Below are 25554 nucleotides of genomic sequence, written 5' to 3'. Positions count from 1 at the left end.
TTGTTCACATTAGAACATACCCACATCACCCACAGAGCAATGGGCTGGCCGAGCGTGCTGTGCGAACTGTGAAGGGCGCGTTAAAGAAGATTAGAAATGCCGAGTTGACGACCTTCTTGGCCCGAGTGCTTTGCAACTATAGAAATACCCCTCAACAATCCGGCCTTTCAACTTGGGAAAGACTTTTTGGCTACCGGTTGCGCACAAGGCTAGACTTATCTTTTTTGGCAAGGAACCATCACAGCGTCTCGGCCAAGCCGACGGAACACACTGATTGGAATTTCACAGCAGGGCGATTCATCAATTTGCGAAATTACGGAACGGATGACAAATGGACGCCGGAAAGGGTCGAGGCCACGACCGATGCTCGACTTTTGATAGTGGAGACTGAGGCAGGAATTGTGCATCGCCTTATGGAACAGGTACGCAAGTGCGATAAGGAATTGTTCTTGGAGGGCAATGACACTCGTGAATCGGCGCTACCCGACAACGAAGAGACGACCGAAGATGCCAAAAACACGTCTCATAACACGTCTCAAAACAGTATCATAACCAATAAGACGGCCCACGAGAAGAAAAAAAACCGGTGGATCTTATGGTTACTAAGGTGGAAGAAGTGTTGCAACGCCAGCGGTTGCCGAAGTGGACGCAGAAAAGCATGTGCGTGCGTCTTCTCTCTCTCTATGCTCCCTATCCGCTCCTTTCCCCTCTTTATTGATATAAGTTTCAAGCGGTCAATAAACGCTGTCTTCTGCCTGGTGACACCGAATAGTTCATGTCTCCGGCGGCATCTCTGCCACCAACGTGACACTGCCGGTGCCAGAAAAGTGATCCCAGGTATCGCTTTTTTGTTCTCGTTACCAGTGCCCCACTGACTTTTAAATGGGCAGGGCTCACAGCTGGATCGTCCTCGCAAAACAAAGAATATTATAAACGAGTGCTTCAAAGCATGTGTATATTACATCCTACTTAGTGCACGTAAAAAAGAAACAAGCTGTTGAATTACTTCAGGAGCACTTAACTCTCAGCTGGCTGGCGTACTGTATATTAAAAATTGGACTTCTCTCTTTTTCTCATTTTATTGTGCCGACTCAAGTTCGTTGTGTATCATTACAAGCTCATACGACTCCCAGTGTTGCTGCATTAAGATTGTCTATGTTCCACTTGTCTATGTTTCTCCTTTCTCACGCTTCCGGCGCGCGCGCAAATCGCAGAGGTCGCCGTGATCACTGGGGACCCGCCGGCACACCTGGAGCCCACGTATCGCTACCCATCAATGGACAATAACGACCAGTTGCTGATTCTGCCACCGACGCCCGGCTATGGGATGCATCAACCATTGGCGCTCCCTGCCCAACTCCCGCAGCCACAGGGGGTGCCCTTCGCAGCCGCTGCGGCAGCCTGTTGTGGAGGGTGCCTGTCGCTTCAGCTGCTCTCGTGGGGAGTCTGCCAGCCCCTGAGCGCAGCGGCGTTGCCCTCTACCGCAGCCAGTCTGCCAACGCAACCGGCACAGGTACGACAGATTGAATTCGTAGTTGCATGTAAAAAGAAGAAGGCACTATTTTCTGCAGCCCTTGCGGGAGCACAACTCAGCACCTTGTAGTGTATGGGAGGAGAAGGATATAAAACTTTATAGGAAAGATACAGTTGGATAAAGAAATAAGACAGACAAGCGACAGAAAAAGAAAGAGATAGGAAAGTGGGAAGCCGGTCGAAAAAGTCTGAGGACCGGGCACCACACGGCGAGGGCTTCACGGCGTCAGGAGGTCACGGAGGGCGAACCAGTCAGCGAGAGCTGCGCTGGCGTCGGAGATCGCGCGTGGCACGAATATTCACCATGAAATCCTTTGAGCAACTCGTACGAAGGCTTTACCTAGCAGTGCTCTCTCTCACTTCACTCTCGCCACCACTTAAGCCCATTCCTCGCGTGGGCATCATTTGACACAAAGCATCTCACAGCACCACCTCTCTCTATCTGTCGGCGAGAAGAAGCCGCGAGCCGGTGGGTACGAGAGCAAGTTGGACTCCGAGCGGGGCAAACCTCTCTTGGAGCACTCCGCCTAGCTCGGTAGATTCCCTCAGCGGACACCCTGGCTTCCTCTCGATGACAAAGAAGGACAAAAAGAAGACTTAAACAACGGGTAATCCCTTGCTCATGCCCCAAGCTACAGGATCCTCCACCGTTTCCACGACGGAGGGGACTCTCGAAGAGCTTGCTCTGGCCGCGCAGGTTGAGCTAATCGGAGCAAAGTTTAACGCCAGCGTGTAAATGATTCAGGACGCTCAGAATAAGGCACAGCAAGAGGAGAAGCAACAACAACAACAACAGCTTCTGGAGTAAGAGCCGGTGACTGCCATCGGAACTGGGTGCAGCAGAAGTTCAAGGAGTGTTCCTCGACACCACAACCTTCATCCGCCCCAACCACTATGACTGAAGTCGTCACCAGCCCTAATATCGTGGATGCCGCGGCTGTCTCTACAGAGCAGCTTGTGAAACCCTCACCGGCAACCTTAAACCACAAAGCTGCAGAAACCACCAGTCCAGCCTAGGTAGGATCTGCAGCAACCATAAACCTCACAACTGATGACCCGTCAAGAAAACAGATTGAAGGTGGAGCTCGGAGGCGAGGAATAAGAAGTGGCCAGGGGCACGCTCTGTTTATTTTTTTATTCCTGTTCTGTCAACAATAAACTGAAGACTTATCGGTTCTGTGGTCTCTCTGGTCCTTCTGAAAAAAAATAGAGCGTCACACAAATGTGCAAGAAGGAGATGTACTTCTGCTTGGAAAAGCGCGAAAAAGAACTCTGTGGAAACTATGCAAGGTCGAAAAGATTTTCCCAGACAAGGATGGACTAGTGAGAACATGCTTGCTTCGTACACCTGAAGGGAAATTAGTCAAGAGGCCGATTCAACTGCTGTATTCGCTCGAAGGTTATTTCGGTTGAATCTGGCCGGCGGCAAGATGTAGAAAACAGAATAAAGATGGAGCTCGGAGGCGAGGAAGAAGAAGTGGCCAGGGGCACGCTCTGTTTATTTTTTATTCCTGTTCTGTCAACAATAAACCAAAGACGTATCGGCTCTGCGGTCTCTATGGTCCTTCTGAAACAACCCGACTTCGACCTCATTGCCTCCCAGCACGTACGAAGACGCCATGGACGTTGTATTGTAGAGGCTTCACGGAAACGAGGGCGAGAGGCATAAGAGCCAGAGTGCCCGCGCAAGCAGGCGCTCATCGGCGGAGCCCCCGCCTCCCCGTCCAACTCCCTCACCTACTCAAGGGAGCCTCCCATTGGCCCGAGCGCGCAACCATTGACGCCCAGTGATGCCAGCCCTGGGGATTTATGCCTAGATCTAGTGATTTTTACATCATTCAGGGATTTGGCGTCTTTTTGGTTGAATGTAAATATTTTTAGAAAAGTGTGGCAATATGACAATTCACGGCCTGATTGAAGGCATTACCGAGTGACCACTTTGTTTCAACAAGAAAGGCAGTAAAAATGATAATTCCGACAATTTCATGTTTTTTATTCATGATAACCTTGGTGTTTTATTAAATTGTGTGAAGGGGATGGAAGTTTTCTCATGTGAGATTGTTATAGTCTGAATATTGCGCAAAGTTAAGCTATGTAGTCATAAAAGTTAAGCACGCGCAGATCATGAGCTTCATGATTGTTGCATTATAAAACAAAGATAAATTTTGTCTTGTAGAGCACATAAACACGTGTCAAGATTACGCTCACTGCGTGCCTTCACAGAGCAATGTCTCTATGTGAAATACCTAGAAATATTATAGAAGAACAGAGCGAAATAAGACTGAATATTTGGTAAGGTGGTAGGGGTTCAATATTCCGCAAACGGTGTGACAAAGGGGTCTGTTCGGGTGTTTCAGTCTTTCCGTCATGGCCCTTACATGAAAGCGTAAAAGTGACGAATAGATTCGGCCAAACGTGGAGCTGATCGAAAGTGCAGAGGATTGGCGTAGCTATCAGTCAGTAATTGAGCACCCACTTATATATTTTGAAAATATTGCAACAGGGATTGTAAATGTGTAAAATTAAGGATAGGGCACCAGCTGCCAAGGTGCAAGCACAAGAAAAGTACGACAGACTTGCGGTTGACCGAATGATCACATCGACGTCTTCAATGCGTGTGCAAATTGAATTTGACAAGCAAATCCTTGTCGGTGGCAACAGGTGCCATTTGCAAGCACTCTATATGCCACTCTACAGAAAGTGTAGAAAAAGTACCTTAAATGATGATCATTCGGGAATTTACTTTTACGAAGGTACAGAATAATTTGGCCAAAGAACACACTATCTTAATACTTTTTTTAAAGTCAATTATTCTGACATTAAAATAAAATCAAGAAATTTTTCGTGCAATCTAGATATATTTAGAGGGTCAATTTAGGGATAAAATGCCGCTATGAGTTAGCAACACTGATGACGCCAGAAAGCACCGAAGACAGCGAGGAGGTCACATCGGCTGCCCTCGTCACCATCGTCAGCGCGCCGATCAGCGGGCACGCTCGCATACCGAAGAGAAAACGCCGGCGCCAGTATGCCGCGAATATCCATCCAACCAACCCGAGGCCCCTGCAGTACAGCGGCCACGCAACATTACGGTCGTCGTGCCGCCCTTTCGCCCAAGCCCTCCGCCGGCCGGGGACGACTACGAGACGGTCGTATCGAAGGCGCTCGGAAGCGAGCAAGGGCACTGGAGGCCACAGCCATAGCGACCAATTATGCAGTGGCGCGGACTGTTATCTACCGTCCCTCCACCCCTGGCGGCTCATTCATGGGATTGCCGCGCTTGACACTCACGGTGGCGCTCGCTAAGCGGCCCGGTGTGACGGCGGTGCACGTCAACCACCGTCGGAACATCATGGCTGCAGACGCGCTGACCCCAGCGTGCTTGCCCAAGCTCCTAAATATCAAGAAGCTCAGCGGCGTTCCCGTCACTGCCAGGGAGCCTGCGGATCATCGCCGCAACGTTGGCTTTCTCAACGGCGTGGACAGCTACCTACCGGACTCGGAGACGGAGTTGACCACGGGACTCGCGTCGACTGTTCCGGTCCTGTCTGCAAGCAAGGAGGGAAAGACAGTGCGGTTGCGGTTAAGCAGCAGCTAACCACCGGACTGGGTCACCCTTTACTGTCTGCGGCTGCGGGTGCAGCACGCCAGGCCGTGTTCGCTACAGTGCCGGCAGTGCGGGCGATTCGGGCACGTATCCTAGGCATGACTGCGCACCGTCGCCTGCTTCAAAAGCGGCCGTCAACATCCGACCGCCGCTACCTGCCATCCCCGCTGTGTCAACTGCGCAGGGAGGACCTGCTGACACGCCGGCCTGTCCTCGCTGGTGGGAGGAGCGGAGAGTGGCCACGCTGCTGGCCACAGCACCAAGGCCACTCTCGAGAAAGGCAGTCAAGGCCGCAGTACGCGAGGAGTACCGACAGGTTTGCTTCAATGCTGCTGCCGTTAGGGCCAACCTTCCAGAGAGCCCCACCAAGGAACCCGGCCTTCAGGGCCCCATTCCTGTGCCGCGCCGTTTCATCCTGCCGCTGGTGAGCCCGTTCTCTACGAGCCCACCTCTTTCTCTACCCGCTGAGCCACGGCCGAGGATCCGCGGGACGCCCTGATCGCCTCCCTGCTCGCTCGTGTTGGCTTGCTGCACTGCGCGCGGTTGGCCACGAACCTCCACCGGAACACCTGTTGCGTGTTGTGTGTCTTACAACGCTCAGCAGGCAATCCGGCAACACCCCGCTCAACTAATAGCCCTGCCACCGGGTCAGAACTGTCCCACTACCATTGAGATGCTCCACAGGACTCTCGTCCACTCCTGGCTGCTGTTGATGTTTTAGCAGTTGCCCCTCCGTCCATGTATTGCGACCTGTGGCCTCTGCTGGCTGCTTCTAAGCCTACCTTCTTTTTTCCTATTCTTAATTCCTCTTCCCCCATTCCTCTACAAGACTCTTGCTCTCTTAAGACTCTTGCTCTTGCTCTCTTAAGACTCATGTTATCTTAAGGGCTGCAGAAATAAGCGCATTTTTCGTTTATTCATCGAACCAATACCATCACCACCATCTGTCGGCGAGAAGAAACCGGAGCTGGTGGGACAGCACGCTGCTGCTTGCTGCGTAATCGCATCGACGATCGCACATCGACCGTCGCGACATGCTTCCCACTAGTGTGCGCGCACCTTTCCCGGCAGTCACCTTCGTTGCGAGGGTTAGCGAAGCCGATCGCGTTCGCGAATGGCGACGTCAACACCAACGAGGCCCGAGCCAGGGAAGCCGAACGCAAAAGTCGGCAGCGGAAGACCAGCGCCACCGACGAGGGTCCAATTAGGAATAACTATCGCATTCGAGAACACAGAGGGTACTGGTAACACCGACGAGACGTGAGCCAAGGAAGCCAAGTGCAAGCGTCTTCCACGCGTCCCGCCTCCCGTGTGTTTGCGTTTCTAACGAACTTTTACTCAATAAACGCTACACCGAGTTTCGCTTCAAGCCGTTCTTCCAGCACCCGCGTCGACGCGCGTTTCAACCGATTAACGCCGTGCGCACCGCTGCTGCTTCCCATCTCATCAGGGTTCCCTTCGGTGAAATGGTCCATAGTCTTTTACAACTTCCGCTTACACAAACATAAACTTTTCTAAATTCTGCACTGCCCCAGCATCAGAATAAGGGACAATGCCTCGTGGAGCTGTGCACTAAAACTGGGTCGATTTTTCCCACTTATTGCAAGTTTTTTTTGCCGAAACGGAGGAACTTTTTTTGAGAGACATGAGAGAGAAAATCAAGAACACAGTGACCAGCTTCCAATTCAAACGAGGGTGGACAATGGGTCGTCTTCATTTCAGAACACAATGCAAGAGTCCTTGTTTTGTTTGCTCCATTGTTCAAGATCCTTGCAAACAGATCCCGAGAGATCCCGCAAAGAGAGCAACACAACGAAAAGGCCTTGCTCCTTGGCTCGCCACATCAGCTCGAGCTAATCACGTGAGTACAAGATGGACAGCGTGACCTTCTAGTGTTCGGGTGCAAGATTTGTGACTGGAAACATACTTGGGCGTGTCCAGTTTCAGTAATAAAAGGTTTAAGTACACACCACAGTGGGCAAACTTGTAAAAGAGAGAAATAAATCTTATTGTCTGAGCAGTCTTCTTGTACTTGACTCCAAAGGCATGTGTCCTACTCCGTCCAGGTATTAGGGAGGTTTATAATAGCACACTGCAAGCCCTTGCGGTGCGGTCGCTGCCACTGCGCATGCGTCGTAACGCGAGCCGCCGTTTGCGCTTGTGGTCCGCTCGCGGAAAATTCGAAATAGCGTGCGGCGCGTGCTGCTCGCAAGGCCGACAAAGCGCTGGGGTCGAGGCTATGGTGCAGCTTCCGCGCATTTGGGTTTGCGGTGGCGCTAAAGTCCCTAAACTTTTACCTGGGGGTAGTTATTATGAGGTAACCATTATCGGCGTGTTGTGTGCAGCGCAACTAATGCGGCTGATGCAGAGCGCGGAGCCAGTTCCCGACCCGTAAACTAACGAAGCTGATAGGTTCTGCGAAGGCGAACACTGCAGACCTGCGCACAGGAAATAAAGGAGACTGCTTTGTTCACACAGTTCACGAGCGTAGCCGTCAAGGTCGCCTCCGTTTGGGACTAGAAATGGAAGGCTTACTCGGAAGAGTGTCTGGCAAGAAGCAGGTGAGGCGCCGCCTTCTGAGTTCAAGTCATTGTTTACGTGCACGTGTGTTGAGAATTCCGCGGCGACACGACCACTGGGCTGACCATGGTTGCGGCATGGCGACGAGCTTATTTTCCCCCGCTATACGTCATTTCCGAGTGTTATTAGAATGGCGGGGCGCCTCGCTGTCGCATGTACACCTGGTAAGCGCGCAGAGCCCACCGGTGTATTCACCGCTCTTAAGGAGGCTTCTATGAAGCAACATTTAATGAGAGAGCTGACGGGGCTCGAGCGTGTAAATGGATACCGACTGAAATCGGCCTATTATGGGAGAGAGTGTGACACGAGGAGAACCTATCCCCTCTCGTGTTGTATCTCGTAACGTGATTTTTACCAATGCAGTGCTTGTTGTGAAAGTGTTTTTGCGATTGGTTGTGGCGATGCGAGCCCACACGTGTGATTTGCTTGTGTGGAGACCCTTTGCTCAACCGAGGGTTGAAAAGAAGATGTTTGAATCTGAAACTAGAGAGCGGAGGTTTCGGCTTGGCCACAGGCAGACGCCTGAGGCTGAAATAAAGTGTCTCTTCACCAGACTACGGCTCTTCCTTCGCGCTGCCACCGTGCACTCGAGTCATCGAGGGCACCAATTCCGAACCTCAAACACCTTCCCTCCTTAGCAACTGTAGAAGCTAGTCGAGGAGGAGGAAATTAACTGTATGAACGGGGAGGGGGGGGGGGCAAACGCTATTTCAAAACTCAAATGGTGCCCACAACGCCCGCTATAAGTCGTAATAACGCGATTATTTACCCGATACCAAGCCTGCCTAAAGCAAGTTTGCCAACATGACTTAAGTACCGGCGTGGGCCAGTGGTATAATACTGGGCTGGCACGCAGTGAACCTGGGTTCAAGCCCCACTGCTACTAGTTGCCTACGAACCGGGGTTCGAGCCCCACGGACACCAGCGGCGGCGGTGGACAACGATGGCGCCGCGCGTGACCCGAGTTTCAGTTTCATAACAGCTTTCGCTGTAAAATATGCAGTCAGTCTTGTGGTGTGTGTGGCGTCCGGCCGCTGAGGTAACATCTTCTCCCGCAGGCCAATGTGGAGGGTGAGAGTGCCGAGCGCTGCTTCTCGTGCGGCCAGTGTGGCAAGCGCTTCAAGCGCTCCTCGACGCTGTCCACCCACCAGCTGATCCACTCGGACACGAGGCCCTACCCATGCGACTTCTGCGGCAAGCGCTTCCACCAGAAGTCAGACATGAAGAAGCACACCTACATACACACCGGTGAGTGGGCGGCATATACCATTTGCGTTTTTTTTTTTCGCTGTCCCAGGATCGCCACCCTAAGAACGAACGCCTATGTTCATAAGCGGTGAAGTATTTATTGTTTACCCACTGAGATCACTCAGTGCACATTCAGAGTAAGAGTGCGAAGTTCATCTCCCCATCGAGAATAAGAGAAATAAAGTTTAGATTCGAAGCATTTCTTAGCGAACTTTGGCCGTATCTATCTATCTATCTATCTATCTATCTATCTATCTATCTATCTATCTATCAATCTATCCATTGATCTATCTATCTATCTATCCATCTGCCTGTATGTCTGTCTATCTATCTATCTATCTATCTATCGATCTATTGATCTATCTATCTATCTATCTATCTATATATATATGTATGTATATATGTATCTATCTATCCATCTGCCTGTCTGTCTATCTATCTATCTATCTATCTATCTATCTATCTATCTAGCCGCCTAGGACTCATGGCCGTTTCGATGATGGAATCTATAGCGAAATTGGTATGGCATAACATGACTGCATGATTAATGATGAGCATACGTGACTAGTAATAACATGAAAATCATGAACATGTATGTCGTGAATGGAATGATTTACACGTCATAGTCTGGCTGCTTCTGCGGTGGTTTTGTTCACATGACATTTGCTAAACTGGCATGGTATGACATGACTGCATGGCAAACATAAGTGACAGGCCTTAACCTGGAAATCATGACATGCATGTCATTTAAGCAATGACTACACACCACGGTCATGGTGTGCTCATGGCCGTTTCGGTAGTTTCACATATACCGAATGGGTATTACAGGACGTGAATGCATGACGAAAGTGTATGACTGGTGGAAACGTGATAATCATAAGATGCGTGTCATGTAAGAACATGACAACATACCGCGCTCATGATGCGCTCAAGGCCGTTTCGCTAGTTCCACAAATACCAAATTTGGTATTACGTGACGTTATTGGACAACGAACACATCAATGCCAGGCTCAAAGAGGATAATCTTGATACGGAAGTCATGTACGGCATCATTTACGCCCGCCTCATAATGTTGTGCTGATTCTAAAGTGACATATCAACCTTCTTCATTCGTGCTTCGCATATCATCGACTCCCAGTGTTCGTGACATTTGCCTTTTTTTTAATGCAATGCTTGCCTGCTTTGATCCCGAGCGCACGTGCGGGCTCGTCGCGTTGTCTCGCCACGTTCACGCTAAGAGTGCAGCTCACGATGCTCGAATCCTCCAATGGCCGTAGACTCTTGGTTAATAGCGCGGTAATTTAAGCTTATGGCATCATATTTCGAGAGAAAAAATAACAAATTCTAGCCGACCTAGCCTGACCGTGAATTACAGACTGCGCGTGCTGCACTATACTCTTCTCATGAGAGTCGTAGAGACCGGATTATAGGCAAATGCCTATTTTGTTTGTTGCAATCCCATCATGACACTTTAATATCTGAGCATGAATTAGAGGTTTAGAACAGCTTTTACAGTGTTTTAAATAGCCTGTATATGCCTATACTTTAGTGTTCGTACCAAAACGCCTATAGGTGCCTATAAATAACTACTTTACAAATCAGCACCTATATGAGTGCTCATTTAAGCCCAAATTTTGTTTTCAAGTGTGGCTTGAGACCGTTATTCAAACTCTATGAGGTTCTACCAACTTCCAAAAAACAACCGCTACAGCAGCAGTTAAATAAGAAGCATCGGCCACCACAGGCTACAGGGCTGACATGGGGCAAATGATTGGAGGAGGAGGATGAGAGGTTAGAGTGGAAAAGACGCTATTTCTGTAGCCCTAATTGCAATCACGTCTCAGCGTCTGCAGGCAAACGTGGACAGATAATTAAAGGTGGAATAAAGAGAGGAAAGGGGGGTTTATGGCCGAGGACATGGCGAGCATCTTCTACAGAGAGCTGCAGTGCGTATAGTGCCCTGAACGAATCGAGGAACCACCCTGAAGATCTGCATGTAGCGGTGGGAAAGTAACAGAAGGTTTTTCTGTGCAGCTGCCGGTAGGTGGAGAACGAATCCGAAACCGTGGAGGGCCAGTCATAGAATGATCATGTTGATTCAGTAGCTGCGAAGGCCGGCAAATTAATAAACTTTATGTTTAATATCAACGTCCTATTTGGCGTACATTCGCCTTATGCTTGAATGCGATTATGCCGTGTGGGACCCTTGGCAAATTACTTCAAGTGAGAAACATGAAAAATATATATGTATACAGAACAGAGATGCAAAGTTTGTCCTAAGCCGGTACTCTACAATTGGCAGTTGTATACCAATATGAAAATGATCTAGGATGGGAAATACTGTCATCCCGTCGAATTATAATGCAGTTAAAGCTCCTATATATCATTTCAGTGTAAAACTGTAATTCAAAAAGAACTGTACCAACTCAGCCCTCATTATGTCGCTTTGCGCAAGGATAAGAGCTCTAGGATTTAGGAATCTCGTACAAGATCAAATTTGTAAGCTGATTCGTTTTTTTGTTCGTTCCATGAGGAAATCAAATGGCTTATCAAGAGATAAAGTGCGCTAAGTCGATGAAGACGTGTTTTTATTGACATTGTAACTCCTTTGCTCCAGCGCCTTCGGGCTAATCAAGCGAGCAAATCATTGAATAAAGAAAAGTGTGAATCAAAGGGAAAAACTTGATGGTCGTGTTGTTTTTGTTTTATTTGTAATGAAATTACGAACGAAGTGAGTGTGATTGAAGGAAGTCTTCAGATAGCATGAGCAGTTTTATAGAGCTAGATATTGAAAGTTGTAGCGTGCTCAACGAAGAGTGCTGTACAGCAATAATTTTTCAAATTAGTTCATTCAAATTCAAATCATTTTCAAATTAATTCACGAAACCATGATGGGAGGAGGCAAGCTTGCAACCCTTGCCCCTCGTCCCATGTAGCCATTGCGAGCCTAATTCCTCTTCGGTATCGGAGCCGCAGGATTACGTGACGCATATGCTCCAACACGTCATGTGCACGCCAGGTTAAGCGCGCATGACAGGCCCCACCTTGCTCGTGCACGTATGACATCACTGATGGGCCGTTTCGGGATTCGCGGTAGCCTATTACCCGTTTCTGTGGGATAGATCGCTCAGTGCGCGTATTTTGGAGAGGCTGGCACGAATCAGGAATCCTTACCGCGACACACCACGTTGATCTGCTGAAGCTGTTGGCATTGAAGATGCACAGAAAACACGTCAAGAGCTCTCATGGTTGGCGATGGAACAAAGCAGCGTGAAGGTGCAAAGCGAATAGTTGTTGTAATATGTGTGGTTTTACGCAAAAATAAAAACGCGATGTGATTATGAAGGACGCCATAGTGGAGGTCTTCGGCAATTTAGATCACGTGCACTAAAATATAAGCACACGGGCCTTAAGCATTTTTGCCTCCATCGGAAAAGCGGCCGCCGTGGGCGGGATTCCATCCCGTGACTTGCCAGTCAGCAGCCGAATGCCTTAGCTACTAGACCACCACGGCGGGGCCCATTCATCACACTCAGCAACACAATGCAGGAATTACGCATGTCACCTAGAATAGTCGGCAATGTCACGCGCGACGCTCTTAATTAGCTTCCCCTTAAAGTACGAAATGTAGTCAAGAAACGGGACATTTTTCGGCTGGTTTTCTAGATATTAGGCGCGAAGACTTACCGTGGCGCCACCATGCGGACGTTTCCCTGTGGCGTGCATGGTCGGATTGCTCCGCCAGCCTTCTCGCGCGCAGCCCGCAGCCGCTTTCGGGTCTCCTTTTTTTTATTACTATTCTTGTACTTCACCCAACTAAATCATAAAAATACTGCTGCAGCTTCTTCACTGAGTGTACAAAGTGCTAAATAACTGCTCCAGCAAAGTTTTACGTTTCTCCTAATGCATCACGGCCGGCGTCGTTTGCTATGGCCACCTATAAGAAAACCACGGGGGCAAAGTTAACACCACTTAAATACTCAAGGCCTCACTACGCCACCGTGACGTTGCGGAGATGAGATCGGCCTGGCAGTCAGGTTCATTGCGCCGAAATAGTATAGAGTTCGCTACCTGTCTTTTCGTATACAAACAGTCCTTAAATTTAAGTTTGCCCTCAGCATTGGTTCTTTCTTACGCAATAGGTTTTGAACATAACATGTTTCAACGATGTCATCTTCTTTCTGACGCGCAAAATGAGCTTCCGCGTACCAGTGGCTGTTGGCATGCTAGCCCACTATCCCATTTTTTTTTTCAGACATTTATCTTAACAACCGTAAGCTTTTTTTGGTATTTACTGACAACTGTTACCGGTGGAGAATTTAGTAAACGCACGTATCCTGACATTGATACTTCGAAGTAGGATGCAAAAAGTATTTCGAATTGGTCTAATGCCACAATATCTAGCAAGACATTTATAATTTCAAACGAAAGTCAACTCTTTCAATCATTCATTTCTTTATTACATCCTTCAACAACTCAAAGTAAACATGGCACACCACTACCTACAAACAAATAATTTTCACATGCAAACAAACAGTGCAATTACAAAACAATCTATGCTGGTATGCATAAGCAGCTTCTTACAAAACATCCTGGTCTGCGTTTGCAGCTAAATAAGGTCAAGGTTGCAGTGTTTTTTATTTCTGTTTTTTCTTGTTTACTTGCCGTAAGCTTGTCATTGTTCTGTTTGCTCAGATTGCTTAACAAAACATTCGCAGCAGCACTAACAATATACTTCATGACGTGCTGTGGTGAATGCCACCGGTCATAACTGTCAAGGTCTTCATCACTGTCGGTAAAAGATGATGTCAAGGCAACAAGAAGCTCTTTTTGCTTCGAAGAACCACAAAACTCGGTTGCAATTTTTTCGCTTACAAGTGGCTCAAGCACTGTTCCCATTGTCAAAACTGCCTGCCCAACTACAGGTTGAGGAAACTTGAGACCACCTCTCATGGCAGTGGCAATAGGTGAAAAATCCTTGTTCTAACAAAACAAGATTGTCCTTGCAGGAGGTAGAGGCAAGCTTTTTTACAGCTGCATGTACGCAGTATCCTGCCACATAAGTAATGGCAGAAACCATCGGCTGCTTCTTTGTGATGTCGTGTTTCCTTACGGCAACACCAAACCGTTTCATGTACTGTGGGTCATGAAGAGAGCCACATGGAGTAGGAACATCTAGATGAGGAAATCCGGGGAGCTCGCGCACTTTTTAGAATCTGAGCTTGTGCGCCGACTCGTATATCTGCCGTATAGACACGTGATACTGAGCTCCTGACAATTGCCGATATTTCCCGAATCTTTCCTTTAGGCAGTCGGTATGAAACTTCCCCAGCCACACGCATGAGAAGCCGAGCTCTTCAATGCAGTAGCGGGTTACTTCTACAAAGGTATGACAAGCGTGGCAAAATGCACTGCATGTTTTATGAGTCAGCTGGCCTGCATCATGCTTTAGACTTCCCCAAAGTCTAGCCAGTCAATTACGCTGTTTAGAAAATTGACCTGAGGGGAAGACAGACTTCTCACTGGCTCTTGAAACCTGTCGCGCAGGCGCTGTCTCTTTTGAGGAATTTTGAGATTTACAATATTCCACCAACGTTATGATGATGCGGATAAATTCAGCTGTGCCTTGGGAATGTTGAAGTTGAGCTAACTTTGCGCTAGCGAGTGCTGTAATATTTGAAAAGTCGAAGATGTTTAGGACGAGCTTGACGTCCTGGCGCTCGAAGTTGGACAGATTTAGTGCTTTTACAGATGACGTAGGGGCCAACCACCAGAGCACATTGCTTTCCTCTTCGTGTGCTTTCTTCAAAGTGCCAAATGATGCTGTGAACACTTGTCCATCACTGGAAAATTGAGTTATGTCGGGGGAAAACATGCAAGTATCTGGATTGCGTTGATTAAGCCAGTTTTTACGGATGCATTTGAGAATGCGAACACTGTCCAAGACAAAAGACAAAGGTCTGAAAGGATCATATAGGTGTGCATAGACAATATTAAATTTGGGGGGATCAAAAAAAGACATTCCTTTGCAGTTAATAGAATTATTGTCAGAAATGACTGCGATCACCCGAAGTCCAGCATCTTCTAGCTCTATAGTGAGGTAATTGAAAACACAGTGCAAGTATTTTGCATCAAGTTTTGCGACAGGCAGAATATGCACAACATATTTGTTGGATGACAACAGGCTCTGCATTATGAACATGTACACTGTCTTTGCAGCAATGTTGCTGTTTGTGGCTGCACCTGTGACGAAACCACCTTTATGATCGAGGTAGGATTGTAAATGTATTTCGTCTATCATGAGCGTTACAGTCCGTTCATGGTCCTTCAGTGCTAAGGCATTTTTGCATACGACAAGTACAAATAATCTTGTTGCTTCAATAAAGGACTAATGCTTATGCGGCATAAACACGCCTAATAGTGTTTGAATGTAGAAGCCTCAACTGTAATGTACTTCGCATGAACTTGTAAGCGTGTGGTGATATTGTGAACATAATACCAGTGAACACAAGTAGCTTGGCTGGATACCTCGCTCCATTAGTCAAAACAATCTCAACTTGGTGCCTCAGAAACTTCACTACTTCTGCCTGCCGGTCAGATAGAAACTGTAATGATGACAGTTCTTCTAAGTGCGCCAATACACGGCGCAAAAGGAGCTTAACGCTTGCCTCACTCTTGGGGAGATTTTACAATTTATTCTACGCGGTTAAGTGTAACACCCAATTGTCTAATGTTCTAAATGGAAACGGGGAACATAAAAGTGCCTATATTTCAATCCGTGTCTCTCCAAAGTATACTTTGTGGCAGAGATCGGCACATACAACAACAGCACAGCGCACTACCGGCGCATCTTGGGGCACAAAGTTGAAGCACCACAAACTGCCTTACACAATCACCTTGCTCCAGAAGTCTCCCACCAAAATCTTGTTCGTGTGACACATGAGGTTCTCGAAAGAGGAAATGGCGTTGCTCTTCTCTTTCCCTTGATGTGTGATGAGTGACTCTTGTAATGCATCTTGCAGTGATTTGGCCTCCATACGAGCCGGTTTTTCTTCCGGGCCTTCGCTTACCGCACTTTTTTGTTGAGAAAAATACGTGGGGCAGCCAGGCAAAATGCTTGGAACAGTTCCAGGCCTTAGACACCTGAGTTTAAGCGGAACTTCAATCACTTTGCCAGTGACCACGTCAGTGTAGCTCGTCGAGGTGACGAAGTCACTTAGGTGAAAGTGCTTTTCGCAGAGCTGCAAACAGACAGAACGTTATATTTGTGTTAACGACGGAAATACTGAGCAGTCTCATAATTACGCGACAGCAAATACAACTACGCGAACAAACTAAATTATTTCTGAAATAAAAGGCAGATTTTCTTACCTCTGTGAACTTTGATGGCGCAAAGTCCTTGAACCGGCACGGCTCGCGTCCACACTGCTCTTTCAGCCGCGTTGGTGGGGAACCTCTAGACGCGAACGGTGGGTCCTCCGGCATAATTAGAATCGCAATTCGGCGCATAACAACAGCCAGGCATAGTGCTTGGGTTGTTAATACATGCCGTCACAGCAATACTGAGTTGCATGACAGAGACTGCTCGTTTGCTTGCGACTGCCACCAAACATCCCAAACGTGATGACGATGATAATAACCATGATTATGATGATGATAATGATGATGATGATGGTGACGTTTTTGTTGTTGTTGTTGTTGCCCTTTGTAATGGGTGATCAAACGGGATATCCGGATCTGGCACAATAAGTCTCTAATAATTGGTTTGGTGTATTTGCTGCCGGACCTGTTATACCCTGCAGATAGTTCGCAAACTACCATTGTTCTAATAGCTTCGTTGTCTCTAACGCTTCCCACTGCGGTTGCCCTTGTGACTCCCGGAAACCCAGCGCATTGCCATCAATTTCTGCTGCTGTTCCGGTGGCGTAGTGGCCGTAGATGAAGTGGTGGAGACCTATGGTTTCAATGCTGGGCAGCGAAGCACAATGTGCTCGATGCTTTCCTCCTCCCGGATGCAAAGGGGGCATGCCGTGTCGAGGTTGGGCGTGTACGTCGCCCGCAGCAGTCGGGTTCGCAGCATGCGCAACTGGATTCACATAGCAGACCGCTTCCCTTTCAGTTTTCGTACAGTGGTTCTTCCTCGATCGCTTGTTTTGCTCTACTGGAGAAACTCAAAGGGGGCTTTCTTGCTGCCATCGTCCGCCAGCTGCACTTTTGGCCTCTTGGACGGCTTTCCGTACCTTGGTCCTCCTGTCCCGCTGAAATTTCTTCGTTAGTCGGCATGGTGCGACCTCGTACCACTCGCCAGGCGTTTTGTGCACCGCACCCACTTTGTGTTGATGCACTTTAGGTGGATGTACTTATACACCTCACGCGCCTAACGTCCGAGTGGTAGTTTCTCAGCCGGAGCTCATAGGCGAGTTCGGACCCTGCTTCCCAAGCCTCAAAAGAAGACCAGCCCATATCGCCCTGCGCCGCCTTATTTGGTGCGCCCCTGTGGACTCCCAGTGCTGCTCTACCTGCCTCCCTCTGACGTACTTCGAGGGAGTGACGTGTCCCAGATGACAAGCAGAGCACACTTTTTGCATAAGTGAAGGCCGGCACGCCGGCACCGCTACTGACTTCCAGAGCTCTCTGGTGACTTCAGATTTGTAGAATGTCCAAAGTGCCCTGGAATTTAAAAAAGGCATGCTTCCTTATTGCTGTGGGTTTAAGTTCACTCTCGTAATAGTGTGTATAGGGAGGTGCAGCTGACAATGTCCCTTCGAAGTATCTGTAGGTGTTTGTCCACTCTATATAGGGTTTCCCTGGAGCATGAGCCTGCTTTCAGCCTGCTTTCAGCGTATTGCATGGGCCCCAGGTGGTCAAAATTTCCGGAGCCCTCCACTACGGCGTCTCTCATAATGATATGGTGGTTTTGGGACATTCAACCCCACATATCAATCAGCGTATTGCATGGTGTCCTCTTGGCTCACCATAGCCATGCATGCCGATTTTGTGGTGTTGAAGGGCAGACCGATGGTCTATGCCTCCTCTGAATATATGTCTACCAGAAGCTGCAGGTACTTTGTTCTGTCTGCTAGTAGCACAATGTCATCGGCATAAAATAGGACTGGCAGGCGACGTGGGCAAATCACTTCCTGATCCCAGTAGGTAAGGTTGAAGTCTGCGTCTCTCTCTGTCAGTTTTCTCTCAATGTTAACTACCAGGAGCATGAATAGCACACGGGACAAGGGGCATCCATGTCGCAGTCCTTTAGAGACTTTTATTGGTTATGTCCATTGGGGGACACAATCTCCCCAGTGCTATTTACCGCGTGCTTACAGGAGGTTTTCAGAAGCCTAGAATGGGAACAGTTATGGATAAGAGTTAATGGAGAGTACCTTAGTAACCTGCGCTTTGCCGATGACATTGCATTGTTGAGTAACTCAGGGGACGAATGGCAACTCATGATTACGGAGTTAGACAAGGAGAGCAGAAAGGTGGGTCTTAAAATTATTCTGCAGAAAACGAAAGTATTGTACAACAACCTCGGAAAAAAGCAGCACTTCTAGATAGGTAATAGTGCACTTCAAGTTGTGAAAGACTATGTCTACTTAGGGCAGGTAATAACCGCGGAGCCATACCACGAGATTGAAATAAATAGAAGAATAAGAATGGGGTGGAGTACATTTCGCAAGCACTCTCAAATTATGACAGGTAGATTGCCACTATACCTTAAGAGGAAGGTATATAACAGCTGTATCTTGCCGGTACTTAGCTATGGAGCAGAAACCTGGAGACTTACAAAGAGGGTTCTGCTTAAGTTGAGGACTACGCAGCGAGCGATGGAAAGGAAAATGGCAGGTGTAACCTTAGGAGACAAGAAGAGAGCAGAGTGGATTAGGGAAAAAACGGTGGTTAAGGATATCATAGCTGAAATCAAGAAGAGGAAATGGACATGGGCCGGGCATGTAGCACGTAGACAAGATAACCGCTGGTCGTTAAGGGTAACTCACTGGAACCCCAGAGAAGGCAAGCGGGTTAGGGGGAGACAGAAGGTTAGGTGGGCAGATGAGATTAAGTTTGCGGGTATAAATTCGCTGCATCAAGCACAGGACCGGGTTAACTCGCGGAACATGGGAGAGGTCTTTGTCCTGCAGTGGACGTAGTCAGGATGATGAATATGATGATGATGATGATGATCATGATGATTGGTTATGCCACGTTGCCCTCCCAGTGTATCACAGCCTCATTGTTTGCGCATAATGCCAGTAGAATTTGTTGTAGGTTGCTGGGCAGGACTTGCTGCCTCAACACTTCCCACAAATGTCTGTGCTCCACGGAGTCGCATGAGCACGATTTATCGAGAAAGGCCATCATTATGGTACTTTCGTCTCTCGGCGCCATCTTCATGGCTTGTGTAACAACAAACAAATCATCTTCCAGGCATTGTGCTTGCCTGAAGCCGTTTTGAAGTCCCCCTAGGACTTCCTCTTCCCAGGCCATCATGCGTAGTCGCAGCATGCAGCAGAAGAGCCTGTATAATACAGAGGTGCCTGCGATTGGCCGATAGCTTTCTAGGTGGCGTTTATCGCTGTCCTTTTTCAGGAGAAGCCGGATGCGTGAGCGGTTCCAGTTTTTCGGGATCTCGCCACTTAAAAGCATTCGTTTGAGGACAGCGAGGAGTAGATGCCGAAAAGTTGAGCCCATCTTCTTGAGAAGCAGTGCAGGTATTCTGTCTGGACCTGCAGCTGTGCTTCCAGACAAATGCCTCATAGCTCATTCAACCTCTCCAGCCGTTATTGTGTCACTTGCGCAGAGCGACATCCTGGTCTCTAGGTCTGTATCTATTGCTGCGTTTGCCATAGAACAACGATATGATTTTAAACTGCATAAGCGAGCATTTAAATTTAAGAAGGCAAAAGGTTGTTATCAATAGTAAGTCATCCCGAGAAGTTGTGTCCTCTGGAGTGACTCAGGGGTCAGTCTTGGGTCCACTATTGTTTTTCATCTACGTAAATGACATTTGTTCCAGTATTTCATCACATATCAAATTATTTGCTGACGACTGTGTTTTTTACATGCTTTTACATAGCTCCCATGAATGCACTACTCTTTAAGACGATCTTGACACAGTTTGTGAATGGTGTGGAAAGTGGCATATGTTGATTATTGCAAAAAAACAGTGCATAAGTGTTTTTCTAGAACAAAAGGCACAACATGACTCATTTGGCGGCGAAGCCTTCTCGTCACTCGCCCTTGGTGTTGCACTTTCATGGGCGCCGATGTTGGTCTTCATATTGGAGGCCGCCCTCTCATATTTGGGTTTCCTTCACCACCACCTTCATCACCCTCTTCCATCTTGTTTGCGGGGGTTGTAGCTGGTTCTGTGCCTTTCTCTGGACTGCCACAGCAGCAGTGAAGGACAGCCTGCACTGCGTCATGCTTGGCCTGTAGGTTCTCTAGCAGTTTCTGTTCCTCCTCAAGCATGTCCTCTAACGACCGGCATTCCGTCTCCCACTTGGCTGCTTTTTCATCGAGTTTCAATGCGAGGTTTGCCACCGCGAGTTCCCAGTTTTCAGCCTCCTGCTTAATCGGTCTGGTGAAATGGCTTGGATAACATTCAAAATCAAGGTCACTGCATCTTGCCTCGGCCTTTTCAATGTATGTAAATTGAGTGTGCTCCAATGCAATCCATACCCTACATCACCAACATATCAACCATGGCTTGTCGGCCCTCTCCACGCTCTTCGACCTTCGCGTCTGCCTTGTCTTCTTTGAAGGAGGCATGTCTTGGTGGACAAAGCCTCGGTTTTGACTGGTTTCGGCCGAAGTGCTCGCTAATCACTGCACACACACACGCCGTTTCCAGCAATTCACTGGTTCCGGTCGAAGCGCACACCAAGCACTGCACATACACACGCGATACCCAGCCACCTTCATTACATACGCTCACCATCCATCAGGATCCGTACTATTTTCGCACGCGTGGCAAGGGCTAGTAGCTTGCTGGAATTGTCACTGTCGATGCCATGCCATGATATAAAGCGTTGTATGCATAAATGCTGCAGATTATCATTAGTGACCACGCTCGCACTGCCTGCCATACAGCTGCTTTTTTTGCAAGTTTTTGCAAATGGGTTTAGCACAACGTGGTTTTAGCACAATGTTGCCAGAGCAAAACACATTTTCCGCTACAAACAGAACTTCAGAGTTTTAAAAGCTGAAATGCAGCGCCTGTTGTATTATATATCATGCACAATGGTAGTATTGAAGCCATGTAGCAAAAAAAAAACCCTGTTAAGCGAGAAAAGAGACTGCGGCAACAAGTTTTTGTCAACTTGTCTGAAAAATAGACGCCACAGCATGCGATTGGCTGCACATTAGTTCGCAGCCGTAAGCCATGACAAGCCATGTCGCTCTTTCATCGTTTTAGTCGGCTTTTTCGACTTCTCCTAACCTCCTCTCAATCCACCCCTGATCTCACTATGGTGACGTCAGCTTGTTGAGGGGAGGGCACGGGAAGGCCTTTTGTAGTCTAGGTGGTGTTGGCCAAGCGCGCTGCTTTTCTAAAAGGTAACGACTCATTTCGTGTTGAACTGAAGCATCACAGTGGTGTTAACGGCCCCGCTGCGGTGGTCTAGTGGCTAAGGTACTCGGCCGCTGACCCGCAGGTCGCGGGTTCGAATCCCGGCTGCGGCGGCGGCATTTCCGATGGAGGCGGGAATGTTGTAGGCCCATGTGCTCAGATTTGGGTGCACGTTAAAAAACCCCAGGTGGTCGAAATTTCCGGAGCTCTCCACTATGGCGTCTCTCATAATCACATGGTGGTTTTGGGATGTTAAACCCCACATATGCTATCCTTCATTGGTGTTAACGTGTGCGTGCGGCAAATAGACCTATTTTTGCTGAAATAAATGCGCGCAACCACGCTGCTCTATTCATTGTAGACTTGCATTTAAAGACGGGTCGCGGCTGACACGATATGGATCTGCAAATTTGCATTTTGTTTTAGTACACATAGCCTTACGAAGCACATTGCAAGCGGATTCTTTTATTTGTGGGAAGCAACACAGCATTCTTACAGCCCCATGCAGCTGAAACTTTTCTGTTATTATTGCGGGCAAACGCAATAGTCACACACACGCGCGTACCTCATTCAGAGTTGTAACTAGGTAAACTTTCACACGAGAAAAAGTTTCTCATCGGCACGATCCTAATATTTATTGTAAAAATTTTGTACGTTTGTCACACGGTGCACAATTGAACGCCATCGAGCCAACACGGGTGAAAATTATAAATTATTGGCTAAGTTCCACAGCTTCTACAAAGGGGTAAACCGTGATAAAAAATGCAATCCAGACCGAACTCGATTACCATATAGTAAAGGCACTACGCGGCAGCTGAGTTATTTTGCGCTTTTGAATGAGGATGCTGCGAGGTACGTACGTCTTGCGTACCGTCATCTAAACGGCTATTTCATGTTTCAGTAAAAATGTCAGTGTCCAGATTTTTTTTTCCGCTTCATTCATAAGCTGTGTGACATTTCACGGCAGCTATTAGAAGATCAATCAGTTTTCAAATCAAAACAACATTGAGAAGAAGTGACAGTGGTTGCGGGCCCATTTTACCGACAAATAAGGAAGGAACCATGCGAGCTGAAGTTGCGGACGGCAGGGGCGTCGGCAGAAAATTTTTCCGTAGGGGGCACCACCTTACTTGGGGGGCTGGTCAGGCAGAGGCGTCGACTGTTATTTCGTGGGAAAATACCGGGGGGGGGGGGGGGTGGCGCAAGGCCTTGGTGTGCCACCTCAAGGCTACGTAACTGGCGAATAGAAACCCTTGGGGTCAGGTATATATGGACACACCGGCGGACGAAAGCAGGGGGTGGCGCAGACTGCGTAAAAGTTGTCTTGGCGAGAGAAGTAGCTTTAGTAGACTGGAGCGGCACATGTATGATGTAAGAAAGAATGATTGATTGATATGTGGGATTTAACGTCCCAAAACCACCATTTCGACCACCTGGGGTTCTTTCGACCACTTGCGGTTCTTCAACGTGCACTCAAATTTGAGCACGCGGGCCTACAGCGTTTCCACCTCCATCGGAAATGTAGCCGCCGCAGCCAGGATTCGATCCCGCGACCTGCGAGTCAGCAGCCGAGTACGATGTAAGAAAGAAGGTTCCATAGAACGCGCTGCGCGAACACGCAGAAGCAAACACGCCATGAAATAGACAGGAATAGGGTTGGATCAACAAATATTAAGGCAAATAACTGAAGTTCCAGGCTTTATCTTGACTCTTTGACAATGCAGACGATGGCGCACATTCTTAAATGTAATGACGGCAACTTCCTCCCCATATATGCGCGTACGTCGTATTTTAAAATGTACATAATCTGGCTGTTTGCACATTTATTTTTTCTTTGTGAACAAGCCTCCCATGCAGTAAGTGAAACCTTTTGCTTTTATGTGAACAATCGTGGTAGGTGCTCATTTCATCCCCGTGGGCTTGAATTAACAACCATAACAACACAGAAAGAGAGAGGTGACAAGGGCACTGCCAACGACCGTGACAATGGCGTCACGTACGTAGCGCGCTGTTGCGCGGTGCCAATAATTTTTACTGCAACTTTCCGGATTTTGTAGTAGAAGTCCACACACATAAAGTGAGAGCAAAACAACGCTGTTTAAAAGTGAAAACACGGAAAACTCGCAGTTAAAAACACATCGAACCGCCAGCTTTCCTTCGCAAGAGCGATGCAAGATCACGTGATCTAACCTTGCACGTCACCGCGATTGCAGCACTCGCTCCTCCAGTGGTGGGCCTCGCGCTCAATATCCAGCATTTAACCACGCCCTACTTAAGAGTGTATACGGTAAGCGACGTCAGAGCACCATTGTCAACAGGAAGGAGTGACTTCAGAGCAGGACCACTCCATGTTGTCATTCCCTCTATCTTGGGGCACGCAATCCTGTGTGCCCAGAGCGCGTACGCTTGTCAGCTCGAAATGCCCAAACCTGCTGAAAGGACCTTTAAGGTGTTTACCGACAGGGGAGAAATTGACCCTACGCGATTAGACCCTGCATCCCTCTCTTCCCGTTTTTCAGTGATCTGGCTACCGGCTCGTGCGTCGCCCTTCCCAGCCACGACGAAACGAAAGAGACCCGGGCGAGTGTTGATTGGATGTTGGACACTTGACTCACCATGCTAGAAAATAAAACAAAAGGCCATTATCTGCGAACCACGACACAAGTACTTGCCCCTATGTGCAACCGCTGGTGCCTTTGTGCTATCGTGAACAATAACATTTATTTCTTACTGTCGTAGATACAGGTCGCCCACGTTTTGTTTTCAATTATTTCAATTTTGGTGGAAAGTTGTTATTGTACCTAATTTTATTAGTTTAAGGGCCCAAAACAGTGATTTATCTGCCTATTTTGGCGCCTAGAACACTTTTCTTTAGTGCCTAAAAATCCGGCCTCTATTATACAGCCATGAGCATCAAGTATTGATCGGAAGCGTTTTCTAACTATGCTGAAGATCTGAGGCGAGGTCCCTTGAAAGGCTCCAAATTAAGCGTCGTAAAACGCGTCCTCCTGCTCCCCGCTCCTAAAAAAAAGTCAAAGGAAAATGGGACTCCAGTCGAGGCATGGAAACCTTTCGTCTCTTGTTGCTTTTATCGAGGATCTTCTACTCAGTGTCTACTACGCAGGGAAACAAAAAAGTCGTTTCAGTGCACGTGTTTACATGTTTCCCAGGTGAGAAGCCTCACAAGTGCGTGGTCTGCGGCAAGGCGTTCAGTCAGTCGTCCAACCTCATCACGCACACGCGCAAGCACAGCGGATTCAAGCCGTTCGCGTGCCGCATGTGCGGCCGTGCCTTCCAGCGGAAAGTGGACCTGCGCCGGCACGTCGACTCACAGCACTGCGACGCACCGGCCCTGCCGCCCCTCGCCGTGGCGCCGGCCGATCGGACGGCCGCCACATCGTCGGCAGCCGCCAGCGTCTGCGTGCCGCAGCCGAACACACGCCTCGCCTGAGCACGCAAAGCGATGCGAAGCCTTTCTAGACACCGTTAAAGCGAGACAGACGTATTCAAATGAAACCCGAACAGCGGCTAGCCTTCGCGGACGCCGGCCACTTATCAGAACGAACAGGCACGCATACATGCGCAAAGCTGCTGAACAGGATGCGCGCGCCTGCCAATGGTGGACGGCACGCACTACGCTATTGCAAAGGCTTCCCGCTGTTCCGGTTTCACGCTGATAGTATGATTTCACGAATTTTATTAGAAATAACAAGGCACATTTCTCTGGCTAAAGTCAGCGTTAAGATAATTGATTGATATGTGCGGTTTAACGTCCCAATACCACCATATGATTCTGACAGACGCCGTAGTGGAGGGCTCCGAAAATTTCGACCACCTGGAGTTCTTTAACGTGCCCCCAAATCTGAGCACACGAGCCTACAACATTTCTTCCTCCATTGGAAATGCAGCTGCCGCCGCCGGGATTCAACCCCGCGACCTGCGGGTCAGCAGCCGAGTGCCTTAGCCACTAGACCGTCGCGGCGGGGCCCGACAAAGGGGAATCGACGCAAGAAAC

The 25554-nt window shown here is 48.3% G+C and overlaps 1 protein-coding gene across 1 annotated transcript; it reads left to right on the top strand.

Annotated features, from left to right (window-relative positions):
• Positions 1-1017: 1017 nt before the first annotated feature.
• LOC142776567 (uncharacterized) lies at positions 1018-25218 on the top strand. Its single transcript, XM_075880458.1, has 3 exons — positions 1018-1513; positions 8779-8968; positions 24710-25218. Exons 1-3 carry the CDS (start codon positions 1277-1279, stop codon positions 24988-24990), a joined length of 708 nt encoding a protein of 235 aa, XP_075736573.1. The 5' UTR covers positions 1018-1276; the 3' UTR covers positions 24991-25218.
• Positions 25219-25554: the final 336 nt, after the last annotated feature.

This window comes from Rhipicephalus microplus, chromosome X (assembly GCF_043290135.1).
Source record: "Rhipicephalus microplus isolate Deutch F79 chromosome X, USDA_Rmic, whole genome shotgun sequence".
NCBI classification, from domain to species: Eukaryota; Metazoa; Arthropoda; class Arachnida; order Ixodida; family Ixodidae; genus Rhipicephalus; species Rhipicephalus microplus.
The sequence above is the reverse complement of the archived record's forward strand: the minus strand, read 5'-3'. Positions and strand labels throughout refer to the sequence as shown.

Excerpts from the sequence above, each read along its gene's own strand:
- LOC142776567 (XM_075880458.1), top strand. The coding sequence starts at position 1,277 with ATGGACAATAACGACCAGTTGCTGATTCTGCCACCGACGCCCGGCTAT. Across the intron at positions 1,514-8,778 it reads TGCCAACGCAACCGGCACAG|GCCAATGTGGAGGGTGAGAG; the intron begins GTACGACAGATT and ends CTTCTCCCGCAG. Across the intron at positions 8,969-24,709 it reads GCACACCTACATACACACCG|GTGAGAAGCCTCACAAGTGC; the intron begins GTGAGTGGGCGG and ends CATGTTTCCCAG.